The sequence below is a fragment of the Rhizopus microsporus genome, assembly GCF_002708625.1.
Source record: "Rhizopus microsporus ATCC 52813 unplaced genomic scaffold scaffold_15, whole genome shotgun sequence".
NCBI lineage: Eukaryota > Fungi > Mucoromycota > Mucoromycetes > Mucorales > Rhizopodaceae > Rhizopus > Rhizopus microsporus.
Genome location: NW_019671930.1, coordinates 282,230 through 301,100, shown reverse-complemented (window position 1 = coordinate 301,100; position 18,871 = coordinate 282,230). Strand labels below are relative to the sequence as shown.

At 36.3% G+C, this 18,871-nt stretch overlaps 8 protein-coding genes across 8 annotated transcripts; 6 read left to right on the top strand and 2 right to left on the bottom strand.

Annotated features, from left to right (window-relative positions):
- Window positions 1–570: 570 nt before the first annotated feature.
- On the bottom strand, window positions 571–2,645 carry RHIMIDRAFT_261377 (uncharacterized protein). Its single transcript, XM_023611524.1, has 7 exons — window positions 2,159–2,645; window positions 2,041–2,095; window positions 1,864–1,985; window positions 1,538–1,805; window positions 1,120–1,484; window positions 971–1,057; window positions 571–919 (listed from the first exon to the last, which is right to left on the bottom strand). Exons 1-7 carry the CDS (start codon window positions 2,432–2,434, stop codon window positions 851–853), a joined length of 1,242 nt encoding a protein of 413 aa, XP_023463668.1. The 5' UTR covers window positions 2,435–2,645; the 3' UTR covers window positions 571–850.
- A 1,424-nt stretch (window positions 2,646–4,069) lies between these two features.
- Window positions 4,070–5,188, top strand: RHIMIDRAFT_218045 (uncharacterized protein). Its single transcript, XM_023607344.1, has 2 exons — window positions 4,070–4,544; window positions 4,597–5,188. Exons 1-2 carry the CDS (start codon window positions 4,116–4,118, stop codon window positions 5,017–5,019), a joined length of 852 nt encoding a protein of 283 aa, XP_023463667.1. The 5' UTR covers window positions 4,070–4,115; the 3' UTR covers window positions 5,020–5,188.
- Window positions 5,189–5,917: 729 nt separating this feature from the next.
- RHIMIDRAFT_41034 (kinase-like protein) lies at window positions 5,918–6,988 on the top strand. The gene is made up of 3 exons (XM_023615214.1): window positions 5,918–6,170; window positions 6,223–6,533; window positions 6,596–6,988. Exons 1-3 carry the CDS (start codon window positions 6,000–6,002, stop codon window positions 6,828–6,830), a joined length of 717 nt encoding a protein of 238 aa, XP_023463666.1. The 5' UTR covers window positions 5,918–5,999; the 3' UTR covers window positions 6,831–6,988.
- Window positions 6,989–7,959: 971 nt separating this feature from the next.
- Window positions 7,960–8,692, top strand: RHIMIDRAFT_41036 (uncharacterized protein). Its single transcript, XM_023615215.1, has 4 exons — window positions 7,960–8,122; window positions 8,175–8,236; window positions 8,295–8,422; window positions 8,480–8,692. The coding sequence occupies exons 1-4, from the start codon at window positions 8,015–8,017 to the stop codon at window positions 8,518–8,520; spliced, it is 339 nt and encodes a 112-aa protein (XP_023463665.1). The 5' UTR covers window positions 7,960–8,014; the 3' UTR covers window positions 8,521–8,692.
- A 2,166-nt stretch (window positions 8,693–10,858) lies between these two features.
- RHIMIDRAFT_240071 (S-adenosyl-L-methionine-dependent methyltransferase) lies at window positions 10,859–12,160 on the top strand (the record flags this gene model as incomplete). The annotated part of the gene is made up of 7 exons (XM_023609305.1): window positions 10,859–11,092; window positions 11,156–11,187; window positions 11,248–11,335; window positions 11,396–11,662; window positions 11,712–11,751; window positions 11,802–11,918; window positions 11,967–12,160. The coding sequence occupies 7 exons, from the start codon at window positions 10,859–10,861 to the stop codon at window positions 12,158–12,160; spliced, it is 972 nt and encodes a 323-aa protein (XP_023463664.1).
- A 135-nt stretch (window positions 12,161–12,295) lies between these two features.
- On the top strand, window positions 12,296–13,981 carry RHIMIDRAFT_285686 (alpha-ketoacid dehydrogenase kinase; the record flags this gene model as incomplete). Its single annotated transcript, XM_023613307.1, has 8 exons — window positions 12,296–12,389; window positions 12,450–12,500; window positions 12,568–12,683; window positions 12,740–12,903; window positions 12,975–13,605; window positions 13,664–13,765; window positions 13,814–13,860; window positions 13,915–13,981. The coding sequence occupies 8 exons, from the start codon at window positions 12,296–12,298 to the stop codon at window positions 13,979–13,981; spliced, it is 1,272 nt and encodes a 423-aa protein (XP_023463663.1).
- Window positions 13,982–14,152: 171 nt separating this feature from the next.
- RHIMIDRAFT_245652 (uncharacterized protein) lies at window positions 14,153–15,985 on the top strand (the record flags this gene model as incomplete). The annotated part of the gene is made up of 1 exon (XM_023610227.1): window positions 14,153–15,985. The coding sequence occupies one exon, from the start codon at window positions 14,153–14,155 to the stop codon at window positions 15,983–15,985; it is 1,833 nt and encodes a 610-aa protein (XP_023463662.1).
- Window positions 15,986–16,120: 135 nt separating this feature from the next.
- On the bottom strand, window positions 16,121–18,645 carry RHIMIDRAFT_240068 (acyl-CoA oxidase; the record flags this gene model as incomplete). Its single annotated transcript, XM_023609304.1, has 8 exons — window positions 16,121–16,602; window positions 16,656–17,415; window positions 17,469–17,765; window positions 17,818–18,035; window positions 18,085–18,196; window positions 18,262–18,366; window positions 18,422–18,515; window positions 18,569–18,645. The coding sequence occupies 8 exons, from the start codon at window positions 18,643–18,645 to the stop codon at window positions 16,121–16,123; spliced, it is 2,145 nt and encodes a 714-aa protein (XP_023463661.1).
- Window positions 18,646–18,871: the final 226 nt, after the last annotated feature.

Below are 18,871 nucleotides of genomic sequence, written 5' to 3'. Positions count from 1 at the left end.
AATAAGCCATTGCAGAGATTATTGGCACACATTAAAAGACCAATAACAATTAACACTTTAGTTGATTTCTACGTCCTCTTTATTGTTTAAAAGACAATGTTAATAATACATAAAATGAGCTTGATATTTTTAAGCATAAAATAAATGTAGTCAGCACTGGTAAATAACACGTAACTGAAAAAGTTGTTAGAGACTCCATACAAATAGTCTGACCTTGACTTTTTCGTTTCTTTTCTTAAACCAAAAAGTAAAACCAGCTATTCCCCAGCTAGTCCTAAGGTATGTTATATGATTTACTCTTGTAAGAAACTAATATGTAGTATTATAGATCATAAATTCGAAAACAGCACCGGTACTAGCTGGAAGTAGTTTGGTTCTTACCAAGTCTTGGTCTCATCCGTTCTCTTTCTTGCCTGCTTCTTTTTTTTTTTTTTCTCTTCTTTCTCCAGACTAGTTGTCGCCAGCCCCATTTAATGTGCTTCGAGTAAGATATTAATAATCTCTTTTTTTCTCTTATAAACTCTCTTTATAATGTAATTATTTAATATCAATGTAAATAATTGATTTACTAATCATTTCTTTATTCATTCTTTTACTTCTGATGAGCTCTCTTTTATCGTTATTTGTTGTCAGCGTGCGAATAACTTGTGAATAAAATGTAAGCCATCACTTGATAAATACGTATCAAAATACTCGCATTCATACTGTTTAAAAATATACTTTTTTTATTGTTTTCATGTTGTCTCATAAATGGAAAACAAAAAATGCATATAATGCGATGCTTTTATATTTCTACAATGCTATGAATAAGAGTGACACTATACAACTTACATGCAACTGCTTGCTTCCCTTATATTCTTGGTGTAAGTGCCAAGTATTTGCCTTTAATTCTTACTTTAAAAGTTGAGTAAGCTAGCGTCTAATGTCCGAATGAGTACCATATTTTAGTTTATTCTTTTAGAGAACTTACGAGTACGTAGAATGTTAACCAGACAGCAGGGAATCTCAAATAGAGAAGAATGACGAATCGACAATAGAATAAAGCATTTTGAACGATCTATTTGAAAAAAAAAGAGAGTCATTAAGCTAGGTAGTTGATAGCCTTTGTTTTCTTCTTACCAGATAGCTTTGCCAATGATGAAATCGATTTACTTTGTTGTATGCCTTCCTTAGTAATGGATGCCAATGAATAAGCTTGTAAGAAAGGATATTTATAACAAGTGCTTCTATGAAGAACTCTTTTATATCAGCATCGCAGTCTTTGTTTGTTGTATCGGCCTTATTCAAACAGTATATGGCGTGTGCAGCGCATTTGATGACTCTTTCGAAGAGCGATTTGGTATATGTTTCAAAAGCAGACATGAGCTTGACAATAATCTCTTCCTTGTCTGAAGTCTGTAAACATGCTGTCAAAAAATTGAAAGCTTTGTTACATAATTCCTTAACCAGCGTAAAATTAGAGGTAGATGGCGGATGATAGCATGCTGTAGTTTATGATGTCAATAAAAATAATATAATAACAAACTTAGATTCTTACCATAGATCAAGTATAAAATTGTTCCAAGATGAACAGTCAACCAAAAGAAGCCTCTCCTCAGATGATAATTTGCTGATATGGTGACAGGCACGCCATATCGTTTATTGTCCTCCAACAATAATTCCAGTCTCTTGGACATAAACAAAGAGGCATCCTCTGCTTTTAGTTGTTGTAGCATTTTTTGGCAACTCTCGCAAATTTCATATTGTTTATCTAAAGATTCTTTGAAAGCAGCAGCAGTTTTGCATTTCCTTTTATATTCTGGGTCCTAACAAAAAAAAAAAAGAAGCTTAGTTGAATGCTTTATAAACCTAGCCTTTACTTACATTTTCATCTGGAATATAATCACGTAACAAATTCAACTTTAATTGCTGTTTTTCTTGGCAGTCGTTACAGAGAGAGTATTTGCTCTTATTTGGTGTTGGGTCCTCTTCAATAAAACTGGCAACTATAAATGTACTACAGTTAATCTAGAGAATCATTCTAGAACAAGAATAGCCTACATCTCTGAAGTTTGTTCTCTGGAACAAGTGGTGGAGGATCGATCACTTCTCCTGACTTTTTGAAAAAAAAAGGGGGAATCAGCTTTACACACACACACAATATCTCTGTTATTTTTACCTGACTTCTCGCATTTTCACTTCCACAAAAAGCGCATAACCAGTACTCCTGGGTTTCCCTTTTGCCAAGGGTTATATATGAATCATGATTGCAATACCAGCAATTTAGCTTTATACTTTCGCTAGATTTAAATGGATTTTTACAAGAAGTGAAAAGAAGTATAATCCATATGACAATAAGAATCCCAAGAGCATAACTGTAATTGATGCTGACTACTTGAAGTAGATGATCAGTGCCTACAGCTGAGAAACATTCAAACATGAATGAATGCGCCATAGGGAAGAGAAAAGCTGTAATGGTCGGGGTTGTTGTTCAACAAAGAAATAAAACTCAAACAAGCAGTAACACATTCTAGTAAAATCCAGGATCTGTCAGAGTTCCTTGCTATGGTAATACTGTACATAGCTGAAGTGATGCACGGTGGTAGGAACCTTTCGACACACTTCAAAAGGAGCTTTGACTTTTTGCGCGCCAATTTACTTGCTACAAACTGATTTGCAAAGACTTGAAAAGATGTCTATGTATACAATTAAACATATGGAATTTTAACGTTTTCTAAAAATTAAATGGCTTTCCATCATTTCTGATATTTTTTATCTAAATTGGAAAGTGTGTCCGTACTATGTCAATGTTGAAGCAACTACAAGCAGAACTTTCTGCTGCCCAAGGCTGACATAGTTCGACTCAAGTAATTAAACGCCTCCCTTCGCAGAGCGTCTACATCAGGTTTCCCCTATCGCTGATTCCCAGCCTCTCTATCGTTGCCCGTCCATTCAAATCGGTAAAAGCAGCGGATTTTGTTTAATATACCGTCCTGGTGAGCGCAATAAAAATATTGCCCAAACGAGGTCAAAAAGTCTGTAAAGGAATCTAAAAAAAACTCCTTTGGGCACAAGGGTAAAAAAGGGTATAGTGCAATCAAAAGGCGAGCGAGGTTAAAGATTAGCTGATATTATGGGGTCAGCAAAGGAACTGCTCACCCGGAAAGTTGGCTTCCTGGGGGAAACAGTCGCGTTGAACATTTATCCAGATGCACTCTCACCAAGCCAGGGTGACGGTAAAAACTGGCCATAACTAGAAGCCATGCCGTTTTAGCTGTGAAAAGATCGACCGAGAAAGCGTCAATGGGGACACAAAGAAACAATGCAACTGATGGTGGGAGTCATGTGGTATTTTAGCACTGATATTGACTTATAGAGTATTCAAAGAGCTAATCATAATTTGTACCTGCCTAAATTTTACTGTACTGTTACTCTAACTTTAAACCAATTTATTCATTGGTTATTGATGAAAAGAATAGCATCATACATTTACCTTCTTCATGTAGATTCAAGCCGATAGAAGCTGTATGAGCATATAATATGACATCACTTTCCCATATTAACATCGGACAAGAATATAGATTTGCCTCAAATCATATGTGAATCAAAACTCTTAATCGTGTTTGTTGTACTTGTGTAAGAAGCAAATAAATAAAATACAACAATTGATATTTTTAGGCTTTACACTAGTTTTTAAAGTAAGGTTCTTGGCACAAAGCATGTTTTATTCCCGCTCAAACACAGGTCCATCTGCAAGGTCCAGTGAAAAAGGGTGCGGTAAAACAAAAAAAAAGGCACTGTTCCAAAAATAAATAATGATCCTAAATAGGAAAAATTGTTTCTATCAGGGAATAAGAGTAAAAAAAAAGATGAACATAGAAAAAGAAACTTCAATTCATGTGTATTTTTTTGATCAATTGAAAGGCAACATGAGTTAAAGAGAGGATGACTGTATACATTTGATAGCCTGTTTGTTACTTCATATTATGTGCTATTATGTAAAGAAAGGATATATGGTCATGATGTGATACAACAAGTGTGTCACTTGTATGGATTTAAAAAGATTGCTCTTTTCTCTGAGCTGTTTTCTTTTTTCTTTTTCTTTTTTTTTTTCTCCTTTTCTTTATTGAGCAATAATGCTTTTACGGACAGGTTTAGTATTATCTACTCTCTCATTGCTTTTTACTTTGGTAAATGCAAGTGGCAAAATAGTTCAAATTGTAGATGCTACAGATTTCTGTGTTTTTCTTCCCCCTAATGATGCCACTGATCGAAATATATCTGACAGCGAATCAGATGCTGATGCATTCTGTATGGGAAATACACCTCTTGCCACTGGTGCTGACAAACTACCCTCTGGTTTCATTTTGTCTGCCCATTATGTAAAGACAGATAACTATGTGCAGGTCACAGGTCAGATCGATCCTTCCAAAGCCAATTTACTGAGCACAGACGATGGTGGACAGTATGACATTAAGGCGCCTAATGGTGCCTCCTGTGCTGGATGGGATTACTTTGTCGAATTGATCGAACCTACCGGAAAAGATTACTGTATCCGTTGCTGTGTAAGTCACTATCCAAATTGATATTGTTGTAACTAACATCCTCTCCTGATAGAATAACGATAAAGACTGTAACCGTGGTATTTCCGAAGCTGGATGTGCACGTATTGTCCCTGGTGATTACAGTGGCCCCCTTGACGGCTCCGGTGCAGGTATCTCTTCTGCTGGCTCAGCTGCCCCTTCATCTTCTTCTATCGCTCCCTCATCTTCTGCTGCTATTTCATCCACGCCTGCTGTTGTTTCGACTTCAACAGTCTCTGCTTCGGCAAGTATCTCTTCTGTCTCTTTGCCAACTACAACCAGTATTGCCCCAGCGTCCACTCCTAACGCTGCTGTTTCATCTTCTCAACAAGGCAATAGTCCAGCCCCATCAGCACAAGGAACAGCGATTACTCAATCAGTCAATAGTGCTTCTTTAGCTAAGCCTGCTTCCCTTGTTGCAGCTGTTTGTCTCTTAATTAGCATCACAGTGATGTAAGATGATTACATGCCGTGATTGGCGCAAAGGGTTCTATCCGTTATTTATAATATTGTTAATAAAGTATGAATGACCATTTTTTATAATCGTGCATCGATGGATATGATTCACTGTACCAAATCTTTTCATAAATTACAAATAAAAAAGAGAATAAGCCAGCGTAATACACCATTTTCTATGTCTTCTTTATTGTTAAAAAGACAATCAATTTTGTCTTTTCGAGAGAAGATAAATGTGGTCAGCGCTTCATGGTAAAATGTAAAGTTGTTAGAGACTTCATATAAATGGCCTGATCTTGACTTCTCTTTTTCTATTATAAATTCTCTTCTTTATAATGTAAGTATTTAATATCAATGTAAATAACTGATTTACTAATCATTTCTTTATTCATTCTTTTACTTCTGATGAGCTCTCTTTTATCATTTTTTACTATCTCTTTTATTATTATTTGTTGTCTGAAATTATCATTTTCTTTATCAGCGTGCGAATAATTTGTGGATGAAGTGTAAATGTAAAGATAATCATAAACTACTATGCAAGACTACTATGCAAGGGGCGCATAATCAATAATGTGCTCTAGCTTCTTTAGGATAATTTGATCAAATATGGTTATAGGGAACACCTTGTGAAACCTAATTGAGCAAAGTTCAAACAAAAATGACAAGCTTTGTTTGGATCACAGTTTGAATAATGGCTCTTTTTCTTTTTACTCATTGTCTTGTTGAGATATTATTTAGAAAGAGATGCTTTGCTAATTTCAATTGTAAGCAAGACGCATAATGATTTTTAGGCATAGAGCTGATAAGCATTGTAAATAAACTAAACTTTGAACTCAAAACTTCATCCATGGGCAAAAATATTTCATCTCTAGTATTTTTTTTAAACATATCTCGCTTTCTCAGCTCTTTATACAACCTGTATGGCAACTATATTATTGTAACACATAAATAGTCTTTTTTTTTAAAAAAAAAAAAATATAAATGATAGGCACATTTGCCTCAGTGACAAAGGAAGTCACCCCAGAGTGTATTTTGGCTATAAAGACATACTCAAAGCAGCATGGAAAATTAGCTCTCGAACATTACCAGCGAGAGGTTAAAGCATTGAAGAGATTAGATTTAAAAGATGCTAATTTTGCAAAAGAACATCATGTAAATTACATTGGCTGTCAAATCCAACTTGTTTCTAATCTATACATTATAGATTGTTTACTTATATTCAATTCATGAAACGCCGTCATCTTATCAGCTATTCCTTACTTGGTATGACTATAATCTAAGACTCTATTTGAAACAACCACAAACTACAACGCGACACACACTTGCACACAGCTTTCTTCAGCAAATATCTCAAGGGCTGCTCTTTATACATTCGCATGGAATTATTCACTGTGATATAAGCCCAGATAACATTCTGGTAGATTCTAATGGAAACATGTGTATTGGCGATTTTGGCTGTTCTCGCATGATTTACGAAAAAGACCAGCCTGTCCAAAATGAAGTGATTGGAACAAGGTGTGTTATGGTGTCTGTGGGGTGATATTCAAATCGAGACTCATTTCCCCCTCTATTCATAGATGGTATAAGGCTCCAGAGTATCTTTTTGGTTACAAAATTTATGCTCCCTCAACCGATATATGGTCTTTAGGAGCAACCTTTACAGAACTGTTGATAGGAAAGCCACTGTTTCAAGGCAATAATGACTTGGAGCAAATTGGTCTCTATGTGAAAACACTTGGTGCTCCTTCTAAACAAGTCCAAAAAGTATATACTCTTCATTATCTATTTGAGGATAGGCTAATCATCATATAGGAAATGTCGATTTATCCTGACGCTAATAAACTCAACTTTTTTGATATGGATGATCCTGATTCTGATATGGATGACGAAAAATATGAAGAATCCCCTGTAAAGTCATTAGAAGAAGTACTGGAGCATGCCAATGTAGACATGAAAGACCGCACATTGATTCAAAATATGCTAACTTGGTCCATTAAGGATCGTTTTACTATAGAAAAGGCAAGTTGAAGTCTGTCTCATTTATATTTATTTGCTAACTATATTTACAGATTCGTTCAACTTTAAGTCATTAAAATTACTTTATTTTCTGCATAAAAATTTCACGGACCAATGAAGTCATTATGGTCAATGCATGAGAACGTGGGAGATTGATTACATCTTCTTTCGCTTTTCTATAAATTATGAGTCAAGAAAACCCTTTAAAGTCACCCGAGACAGTTCCACTGACAACAGAGGAGCCTGTTAGGCGGACATGGTTGAAAAATGAGCTTGAAAATATTAATCGTTGCTCCCCAGAAGAGGAAACAGAACAAGAATTAGAACTAAGCCATGAACAAAATAAAATCGAAAATATCATACAACCTGAAGAGAATGAATCAGATGGTGTAGACATGATGGCTCTGTTATCTCGACAACTATCTGAATATGAGGACAAGACAGAGGATGGATATCAAAATGTACAGGAGCCTGATGATAAGTTATCTGATGAAGAATTGGTTAAACGAACAGAACAGAATAAATGCATATCACACACTCCCACACCACCATTGTCAAATAATTCCTCTAGCGCATCTCTTCATAAGCAAAGTGAGAAGGTACTTCAAGAACTTCTTGTGTTCTCTGAAAATCCTGTGGCAATAAATAACGTTGACAGAATCACTGTTATTCGATATTTTGGGGCAGGCAAGAGTGGCATCTTGCCTTCTAAATATCGTTTAAAGAGAAGACAGACGAAATGCTATCTCGTAGCTTTTGACTTTAGTGATGAAAGCGACAATGCCTTGAATTGGGCGATGGGATCTATTCTACGTGATGGAGATGAGATTCATATCGCAACTGTTTCTAACCGTGAAGATAATCCGGACATTGTAAAAGCAAGTGGATTAGACAAAGGAAGTGAGGTAACCACAAAGAAAAATTTATCCAATGGACCTCTTTTAAAAAAGGGACTATCGTAGCTAGAACGAATATCGAAAATGCTGGCTGATAGAGCAAAGAGAACTATGGATCAAATGTTTCTGTTTAGTATCAAGGTGGTCACGCACGCTATTGTGGGACGTGTAAAAGAAAAACTAAAGGGACTGGTAAAGATATGGTTAGGCTTGATTCACTTGTTACTGACAAAAGAATGACTAGATCGAAGAGAATAAGTATGATATGGTTGTTTGTGGTAGTCGTGGACGAAGTTCTGTCAAAAGGTAATCATGTAAACAACTGATACAATGCTCATACTATACATATATACATTATCTTTAGGTTATTAATGGGTTCAGTTTCAACTTATCTTGTCCATGCCACGCCCGTACCTGTCGTCGTCGTTCGAAAGAAACAAGAAAAACCAAAATTGATTCGACGTCCGTCTGGATCACATTCTCTTAGTGAAAGTAAAGTTTAATTCTAAAAAGGGAAATGTCGGAGCTAACTGTTTTGCTTTATTGTAGGTATGAGAATAGGAACATTGAAAGTTGACGAATTAGGTTAAGCTTTTTTTTTTTAACTATAAAAATGGATAAACCAATGAATGAATAATACGCGCTGTCGTACTCCTGTCAAATAAGTCCAATTCGCTCTTTGTACTAAAAAGACACAACTGAGCATAATAAATATTTTCTATTAATTGTGGAACAGGGTTTTCATTTAAAATTCAAGCCAGCTTTTGTTCTCCTCATCTTCTATTGGTATCTTTAATTCCGCTCAGTGAAAAAAATAGAAAGTAATTTGGCTGATGTATGGTCGTCATGGTCACTATCTCCATGTTAATCTCTTAATTGGATCTTCTAACTTTTCCATTTTCCTTTTTTTCCAGAAAGGCTCGTTCACTCTATCACCAAGGCAACCGTAGGACAAAACACATAAATTCTTTTTGTTATTCTGTTACACTAGTAATCATTTATTGTCACATCGCTTTTTTTTTTTTGATATAGTATACGAGTTTATAAAGTACCATCACAATTACACTTTTAGTGATTATAGGTATCCCCGCCAGTTATATCTAGTTTCTTTATTTTCACCATCTCTTGTTGTAAAGCATCCACGCATTTCACAACACGAAGATCTTATTGTATTTTACGTTGTACAAGTTCGATCCATAATAACAGCTAAGGGCACTTGAGGTGTCATTGCTGAAAAATAAATGATCAAAGGGTGTGTTTGATATCTTGCATAAAAGACGACAGTAGGAGGCGTTTAACAAGGTTTATGGTAATTTTTTCTCCTGATCCTTTGAAAGAACACAATATGCTATATTTATTTAAGCTAAAATAAGATATTTAAAGATTTGGTAATTTAAAATGAACAATATATGTCAACTTTCAGCCCATTTCATCACGTCCGACAACTTTTTCCTTTGACTGCTTACATTTCTCGCAAAACTAAATATATCTTGACAGTGTTATTGTTGACAGTGCTTCCATATTTAAATAATGATTGTAACGACCAACCAAAGTTGTAGTACTAGTAGACCACGATCCTGTTATTCAACATGACATTTGTAGTTTTGAAAACACTAACGCATAATCACTGAAAGAATTTAAAAGTCTGATTGAAGTTTTGATTAATATATGGAATTGTGGGGGGCATGATTATAGCTATAGTACCTGCTGGTTTAGTACTCGTACAAATCGAGAATAAAAGAAACAAGTCTTTGTTTTTATATTTTCATTAGAAGTTCGAGATCTTAGTGACAAAAATCAGCTTTCATTATATGTTGGTGTGCTAAACAAAATACAGATAGTAGATCATAAATATGATCAAATATGACAAACCCTATTGCATCAGTATAGAATTCAATATTGCAACTACTGAAAAGATGCTCGATGATCAAGGTCTTGGATTCTCTTTTAAAGAAATGTGTAAGTTCATTGAAGACATATTCAAACAAAACTTGAATTCTTAAATACACCTTTGCCAAGTGGGATGGCTTTTCCTTTATCAATGTTCTGGTCTTTAAACGAGGCAGCAGATTAATTGGTTAATCTTTTCAATTCCCATTTTCTAACATAACGAGTACGCAGATTTTCAAAGCGGCGAACATAACGCGTAATAGGTTCACGTTTTTTCCGTCTTCAAATTGATAATTTTAGTAATATTATCCTTGGCGTTGACCTTGATACGGTAGCAAGTCATGAATCTATTCTTGTAGGTTGCTTAATTTTCAAAGTCAGAATCAAGGAACCATTCTTGAATCAAGGATATCAAGCGCGTAATTTACATTCAAAAGCTTAGGATCGGTATCTCTTTGTTTAAAGCTTCAGCTCTTTTAAAAGTGAGAGGTAATCATGTTGTAGGGTTTATCTCTTTCTTAATCTCGAGAACCAAAATATTTGTGTTTAAGTATGATTGGAGCCTAAGAGCTCAATTGCCAATCTTGAAGGAAAGTAATTCACAGGTTTAGCCTCTGGCAGGAAGTTTCAGTTAATGATACGCAGAATATTTAAAAGGATGGTTTAAAAGATAAATGTCAAGGAATACAATGATAAGCAATGTTTATATGAAATACAAACATAACTAATCAAATCACAGCCACTGATTGTGTTGCCATTGTGTGGTTATCAATTAAAATGAATAAATGGAAAGAAAGAGAGGATAGTGATGGGCTCATTTTGGCTTTACACATATTTACTCTCAACACTAAACTGTCAGTTTGGAAGTAATAGCAGTTGAGCTTGAATGATAATTGCTTGAGAATATCGGAGTCACATTTCAGTCCGCAAACTAAGGAAAAAAATCAATACTTCTAGCCTTCTACAGTTCTTTCTTTTTTTTTTTTATTTTTTTGTGTGTCACTCTTACTGACATATCCCCCCTATTTAAAGCTAAACATGGGGAATAAACTGTCATATCAATCTAGAAAAAAACGTATCAGTAATTCAACTACAGCAAAGAAATCTTCGATTCAAGGCAACTCATCATCTTTGATAGACGAAAAACATCACGATACGGATAGTAACACCCATACGAGCAGCGTCTGTACGAGTGGAAGAAAGTCTTCTCAGGTATCAACCACAACTTACTGGTTTCCAAACCACAATGATGAGCTAGATCGATTAAGTAGCGTAAGTCTGCAGACATGTTTAAAAATAAATAGAAACTAAAGCGGGCTATTTTTGTGACAACAGCAACATTTTGCCTTGAAAATTCTTTTTGAAGGGTAAGTAAAATCGTGTACCCAAAATAATATATCGTCAAAAATTAACGTTTCATTTATCAGAAACATTTCAAGTCACATCTTGAATCGACTGAATATGGAAAACTCGGTTGTCTTGGATTTGGGGTGTGGTCCTGGTACTTGGCTTATGGTAACTATATCACAAAGTTAAACTTTTTTTTTGGGTTGGCATAGTAACTGTTCTCAAAAGGATGTAGCAACTGAATTTCCTGGAAGCCAATTTTACGGCATTGATATCTTTGATTTATTTCCTAGCAACATTCGACCAGCAAATGTCACTTTCCAGGTGCGTGATGCCTTGGAAGGTTTACCTTTTCCGGATAATACGTTTGATCTGGTAAATTTGAGAATGTTTATTATATCTATAAAAGCCAACGAATGGCCGGTTGTATTAAAAGAAATATACCGGGTATTAAAACCTGGAGGATTCATACAGTGTTGTGAGTGCAGTATGCTTGTAAGTCTACCGGTACCGCCATCTGTCTTATGAACTAATACTTTGATAGGAAAGAGGAAATGAATTTGTCTTAAAGGCGGGACGAGCATGTAATATAAGGACAACCCGAGACATTGTTCACATGCTAATGCTTTTATAGTTACAGAAAGTGTCATCGATAGGGAACAAGATCCATATGTTGCTCACAAGATGGATAAAACGTTACAGGCCGCAGACTTTAATATCCTCAATTTTGAAACAAAAGACATCTACTTTGGTATGCAAATCATCCATCACTGATTATCGTATTAACCATCTATTGTAGGCAAAACAGATGCACTCAATAAAGAGTTTTTATGGGATATCGTCATGATATTCAAAAGCGCTCAGCCTGTCATAGAGGAACGAGTTGGATATACGGGAGAGGACTATGAACAATTTTTGGAGCTATTTAATGCCAACCTTCAAAAGAAACCAGACGCCATATGGACATTTTATCGTTGCGTTGGACAAAAGTAAAATAAAAGAGATTGCGATTGTCCTCCCCACTTCCCACAAAAGACCCTAACCGTATCTGGGTTTCTTTGTGTCTCGCTTTTTTTCTCTTTCTCTTTACTGCCTTTTCTCTCTGTACTCTTTTTCTCTTTCTCTCTCATGTTCAAAATCACGCCTCAATTATCTGAAAGAATTAACCATTTCGCGAGATTTCCACAAACAGGTGTCTCACTAAGACAAATGGTCATGATGGGTAATCACTCTTTGGAAAATCATTCACTTTACCTTTTATGCAAACTATGTTTTTATTTAGGTCAAAAACCTTCACCTCTTACATTTTTTAAAGCAAGCCAGTTTCTACATGGTAGTGATAATACGCTATACACATATACACATTTGTGAATACAGTTCTCAACTGACGTGTACAATAGAGGAATTACCAATCCGAATAGCTCATCGCGTAAAGGAACTGGATGAGTTACCACCTAATCTAGGAGAAATGCCTTCGATTGTTAAAGTCAAGAATTGGTACGCTCAATCATTTGAGGTAAGAAAAAGAAACAAAGTACAACCGTGAATAATAAGGTTATTCTCTGTGGCCAGGAATTAACAATGTTGTCGCCTCCTGAGTTGACATCTGAAATGAAGGCCAATATAAAGGATGCAACGAGAAACACCACTTTACTTCCAGAGAGTATACCCAACGTGGATTATCCGTGTGAAAAACCAAAGTATAGTTACTATACAGCCATACCTTCCACTCACAGGTATGGGTTCATGGTTATGAATAAAAAAATTATGCAAAAGAAAAGTACACGATTCTGATTGGCCAAGCTAGATATTATACAAATTGCGAAAGTATTGAATGTACGCCCTCAATGTTGGCATATGTAGACAAGCTGGTGCAAACGATAGAAGAAGTCAAAAGGAGACATGACCCAGTAGTGACAACAATGGCTCAGGGTATTATTGAATATAAGGAGCACTGGAAAGCAACCACGATAGATCCTGAAATCCAACACTTTTTGGACAGGTTTTACATGTCGAGAATAGGTCTTCGCATGCTTATAGGGCAACACTCTGCACTCTATCGTGGTCCTTTCCTGCCCAATTATGTGGGCGTAATTTGTACAAATACCAATATTAAACAAATTGCTCAGGATGCCATTGAAAATGCACGAATTATATGTGAAGATCATTATGGTCTCTTTAAAGCACCTCAAGTTCAACTATTCTGCCCACAGGATATTGAGTTTATGTATGTTCCTTCACATCTTAATCATATGATATTTGAGCTGCTAAAGAACTCGCTTCGAGCAGTGGTCGAACGATTTGGAGTGGATTATGAAGACGAGTACCCACCTATTAAGGTAGCTATTGCCCATGGGAAAGAAGATATTACGATAAAGATATCAGATGAAGGTGGAGGTATACCAAGGTCAGGTATCCCTATGGTGTGGACCTATATGGTAATCAATAATCATAATCAAATGAGCAGTATATATATGTATATAAATGTATCTATAGTACACGACTGCACAAGCTCAAGTACTAGAACCTGAGTTTAACCAAACTGAATTTAAAGCGCCTATGGCTGGATTTGGATATGGTCTCCCAATCTCGAGATTGGTAAGTGTGTTTGTTAAAATGAATTCAAGATATTTATCATGTATACAGTATGCAAGGTATTTTGGAGGAGATTTGAAGCTTATATCAATGGAAGGGTATATGAATATATCATACCTTGGATTATGCATAAACTAAACTTGATATTTTAGATACGGAACAGACGCCTATCTGCATTTAAATCGTCTTTCAAACAGTGATGAACCATTGATTATGTAGACAATAAAAAGAGAGAGAGAGAAAAAAGGAGAAAAGAAAGAGTAGATTGATATTATATTCTGTAGGGGTTTCTTTATTTTTAAATTCATAAAATTGCCTAATCAAGTCTAACCTTTCTCTCTTTCTCTTTTTCTTTCTTTTTTTTTTTTTCTTGTCTTTTTACATACATAAATGTCAAAGTGGAATAAGTTGCCAATAGAAGTCCTCAGCTTGGTATTTAACAATGACAACTTTACCAGGAAGGACTATTACCAATGCCTATTAGTCTGTAAGGAGTGGAAGACATCGTCGGAAATATATCTTTATAAAAGCGTCGTACTCAGCAAGACAAGACGCTTATACAAATTTATTGCTTGCTTAGAAAGGTCAAGATTGGGATCTCTTGTCAAGAAAATAGATTTGTTCGACTTGGTGAGCCCATTGAATTATGACGACATTGAGGGCGTCTTACGAAGAATAGCATCACTTTGTCCTAATGTCGAATATCTCACAGCAGCAGAAGAACCTTGCCATTCGTTCTGGTTGGATTTGGTTTATTTATCATTTGCTTACTGGAGTAATTTGAAACAAATACCAGATCCAAACGCAAACTTTGTTGAATATACACTTTGCACCTTCAACTTTAAAAATTCCTTACGCCGAATAGCTATTCCAAACTGTCATCCTCAAAGCGTGTGGGGTCAAGACGTTATTAGGCATCTAAAATATTTTCCACACGTAGACACTGTAGTGATAAAACACGGTGCACGAGTACTTCGGCTGATAGATTATGATCCTATAATTGAAGAATGTCCACAGCTAATAAATCTGGAAGCGTGTATAAAAGAGTATAAAGGAGACGATGATCTGCTCGATTGGGAGGAACAAGACGCTAGTCTCAGTATACAATACAGCATAAACGAACTGAAACCACGACCGAATGTGAAGCGACTGAATGTAGAAATAAACTATGACCCATCTCTGCTGAGTTACATTATGCATAAATTTCCCAATCTTCAAGAACTACAAATGATCATCCATGCTGGAGGCACCACTAGACACCATCACGAGTATTCAACGGTCGAAAATAGCAAGTTTTCAGAATACGTTCTCAAGATACCGAAACACTCTGTTCGACTCACTTGTTCACCGCAAAATGCATGTTCACTGTTGGAAATGACTCGACCGAAGGAGCTACAGATGCAGATGAAATACAACACAGAGTATGCATCTTTTACACCACTTCTATTTGAAACAACAACGAGACCCTTGACGATCGAAATGAACTCAGACAAACCAACTAAACTAATGTCGGCCTGTTCACTTCAAAGAAGTGTGTTAAAGGAGATATGGAAGGGATGTAAAAACAGTATAGAGAAATTACATTTTTCAACGGGAGCAGAAATGTATGAATATATCTCATTCAATGACGAAAAGAGCAAATGGTTAGAAGATATATTACGAAACTGTCAAAAGCTGAAAGCTCTTCATCTCACCTGCGTCAACCTTGATCCTCCTGCATCAGAAGTAGTAAGGAAAAAGCTAATTAATCCTTCAGTCGAAAATCTATCATTGAAAATCATACGTTACGAACAAAAGGTCCTCACACAGTACCTTTCACTCCTCCCTTCATTAAAATCCTTCAAACTGATTAGCTACATCCAGATTATGGGAAAACGAGACAATGTATTTGATATCAAAATACCTCATGCAGCACTTGAAAAATTGGACGTCGATTTATCCTTTTTTTGGGACAAAAGCTGTTATCTTTGGAAATCATCATCAAAAGAATCACCGCAGAACTTGAGGATCAAGGCTGTGCTCTTGCATGTATTCCCGAAAAAAGGCTTAAAGAGATCCTTTGTTCTGAAAAACCTTCGTGGAAAACTGACAGTAAAGGAAGGCACCAGTTTACCAAAATCGTCGTATTCTGTAACGCTTCGTGTATACTGTAAATCCTTGCAGATCATATCGACAAGTATTGGCGCGGTTGATATCAAGAACCATCCTCTTTATGTGGAGTGAGCTACATGTAAATAAAAATGGCGATGGCTTTATCATGTACATATAGACATACATTCTCCTCCCTTCCATATATTGCATTAAAAAATATTTTATTTGATAACCAATACAGTAATAAATATCATGACTGGGTACACTCTACTCTTCATCTTCATCATCATCTTCTAAGCCTGCAAGTTCCTCTTCATAATCATTTTCTTCAGTTGATCTCTGTATTAGTGGCTTGATCAAACGATCAAAGTAAGGATGTTCGCTCTGTGGATTAGATCGCTTCACCTGCTCAAAGTAATGAACATAAACATTGCCATCTTTACGGCCAAGTGGACTGTTGATGATGTAGTCCGTCAGGTTGAAGGAATCAACTAAAGGAATAGCCTGCTCACGCACTTCTTTACAGAGATTGTTGACACTAGCACGAACGAACTCGATTTGCGCAGGTGTAAAATATTCAAATTGTAAAAACGCACCAGCGTTTTCTTCAATGGTATAAAGGCCGTACAAGAGACAGATTTTTCTCAAAATGACGTGCAAGTCGCCAGTTGTCTTTTTGACCGCATCTGCAAAACGGTTAAAGAGATAACTAAATGAATGAAGTTTGGCAGCATAAAGACGGGCTTGCGCTAAGGAAAAGTGGCGGTTAGAGTCAAGGTTTAAGCAATATATATAGACTTACAGCACTGCTCGTAAGCATCATCAGCGTTTAGACCTCTTTTGAGGCACTCTTCAAATTCGGTAGCTGCATTCTTGACTACGTGAGCACAAACTACTTGCCATCCTTCGCTGATTGTGTCAAGATCTAAAACATCTTCAAGAGCCTTTGCATTGCATCGCTTTCCAATGAGCTTATTAAGATTGTTCAAATAGCCAACACCAGGTGAGAGTTTCTTTCCATTAAGGGCTTCACGGTAACTGCTGATAAGGTAGCGACCAAGCTGTAATGTTAAGATAGTATTATCGCCTTCCCAGGTACATTGTACTGCAAAGTCTTGATACATACTTGCCAGACCTGTGTATGCGGAATAGCCATGGCCACCACATGATTGTCGGCATGCTTCAATAGTGGACAAGCAGTTCCAGGTACAGAATGCTTTTAAGCCAGCGCTAGTAGAATGGGTCTCTTTCAGCATTTCCATCACTTCATCCAAATCTTGGTCACCTTCTCTTGCACCATCTAATCTTGCCATCATTGAATTGTACATTTCAGTCATTTCTGTTCCAGTAAATAACATGGCAAAAGTTTGGGCAAGTAGAGGCATCAATCTGCGTTGATGGATTGGATAGTCTAGTAACTTTGTTTCAATGCCATTTGCACCAGAAGGAGCAAATTGTCGACGGACGGCGGCATATCTGATAGCAATACTAAGTGCCTTCTTGGATACATGTCCACTATCAGCTACCATGGTTACTCTTCCTTGTAATAACGCACCATATGTCTTTGTATAGAAATGTTAGATGACAATAGATGGAGCACATCATTTTATATTACCAGTTGTTGCAGCTTTGGTTCCTTCACTTGACCTGTTCGAGATACTTTGGTATGCTTTTGTAACATATAGCCTCTAGGAATACGAACATGTGTAAATTGAATCCAGCCATTATCAATGCCGTCCCTGCCCATTTTTTTGCCGATATCGCCAATATTGACACCAGGCAGCAAATTGTATGTCTTGGGATCACGTAAAGGCACCACGAAACACTTGGTTCCATATCTTCTCTCCTTGACAATCAATTGTGCAAAAACGGCAGCATGAGTAGCAGAATGAGCTGCACCGCCAATCCACCACTGGTTTGATATAAGTATATGATGTGAAAGTAAGATAAGGATCAATTTTTACCTTTGTAGCAGTAAGTGTAGGCGTATGAATAATAAATTGATCGGAAGCTTCATCGAATGTTGCTGTCGTCTCAAGTCCGGGAACATTAGATCCATGGCCAAGCTCTGTCATAGCAAAGCAACCAACAAAATTGTTTAGTGATAGGGCGCCTCTTTCAAACCAGTATCCTAGTTGTCCGGGTGTTGCATTACTTTGTAATGCTCCGACAAATAGACCATCTGCATAATAGATTAGAACTCTATTAGGAATGCGATATAAAATACAAACAGTGTACGCCAAATCTTGTCCAAAAACCTGGATCAACTAAACTAACAATTTCCATACGTTTTTTGAACTGATCTACAGGTTCATTTTGAAGATGGTGAAGCATACTGCGAAACTATATTACGGGCGTATTTTTGTTAATATACAATCAAAAAGCTATTATGGTTAGTATAATCAAACCTTTGCCATTGTGCGTTCACGAACTTCAGACGTTGTAAGGTCAAATATATCATCCATTTTAAATAATGGATCTCTTTCTAGCTCTTGCATAATTTTTTCCTTGAGCTATAGAAAATATTTTAGTCAAAGCTCTTGAGTAAACACAGTTGGTTTCCCTTACAAAAGTATTTTTCTCACCACCGTCCAGTAAATATGTCAGACTACGTATATCAAAAGCTGCCTTTGCTCGTTCTTCGTTCATACTACGAATAGGACTTTGATTACGGGTAAGCAACTGATTGGATGCGTCAAATTCTTCTACACTTACTCAACAGCATCCTGATATTCTTGTTCAGGTGACAACTGCTGCTTTACTGCTTCGAGCCTCTTTTGTGTATTTGACATATTTTTGAGTAAGAAACAAGAAAAAAGGTAAAAAAAAATACAACTTATGGTTTATATATCATCTGGGATAGATTTTTTTTTTTGGCTTAATGAAGTTTGACTAAAGAATAAACCACCAAATTTGGAGTGAATGTATCTGACATGACCTGTAGGACAAATATAGAAATACTCATTTGACTAATTAGGAAATTGCCCAAAGTTGGATGGGGTAAACTCGAAACTGGGT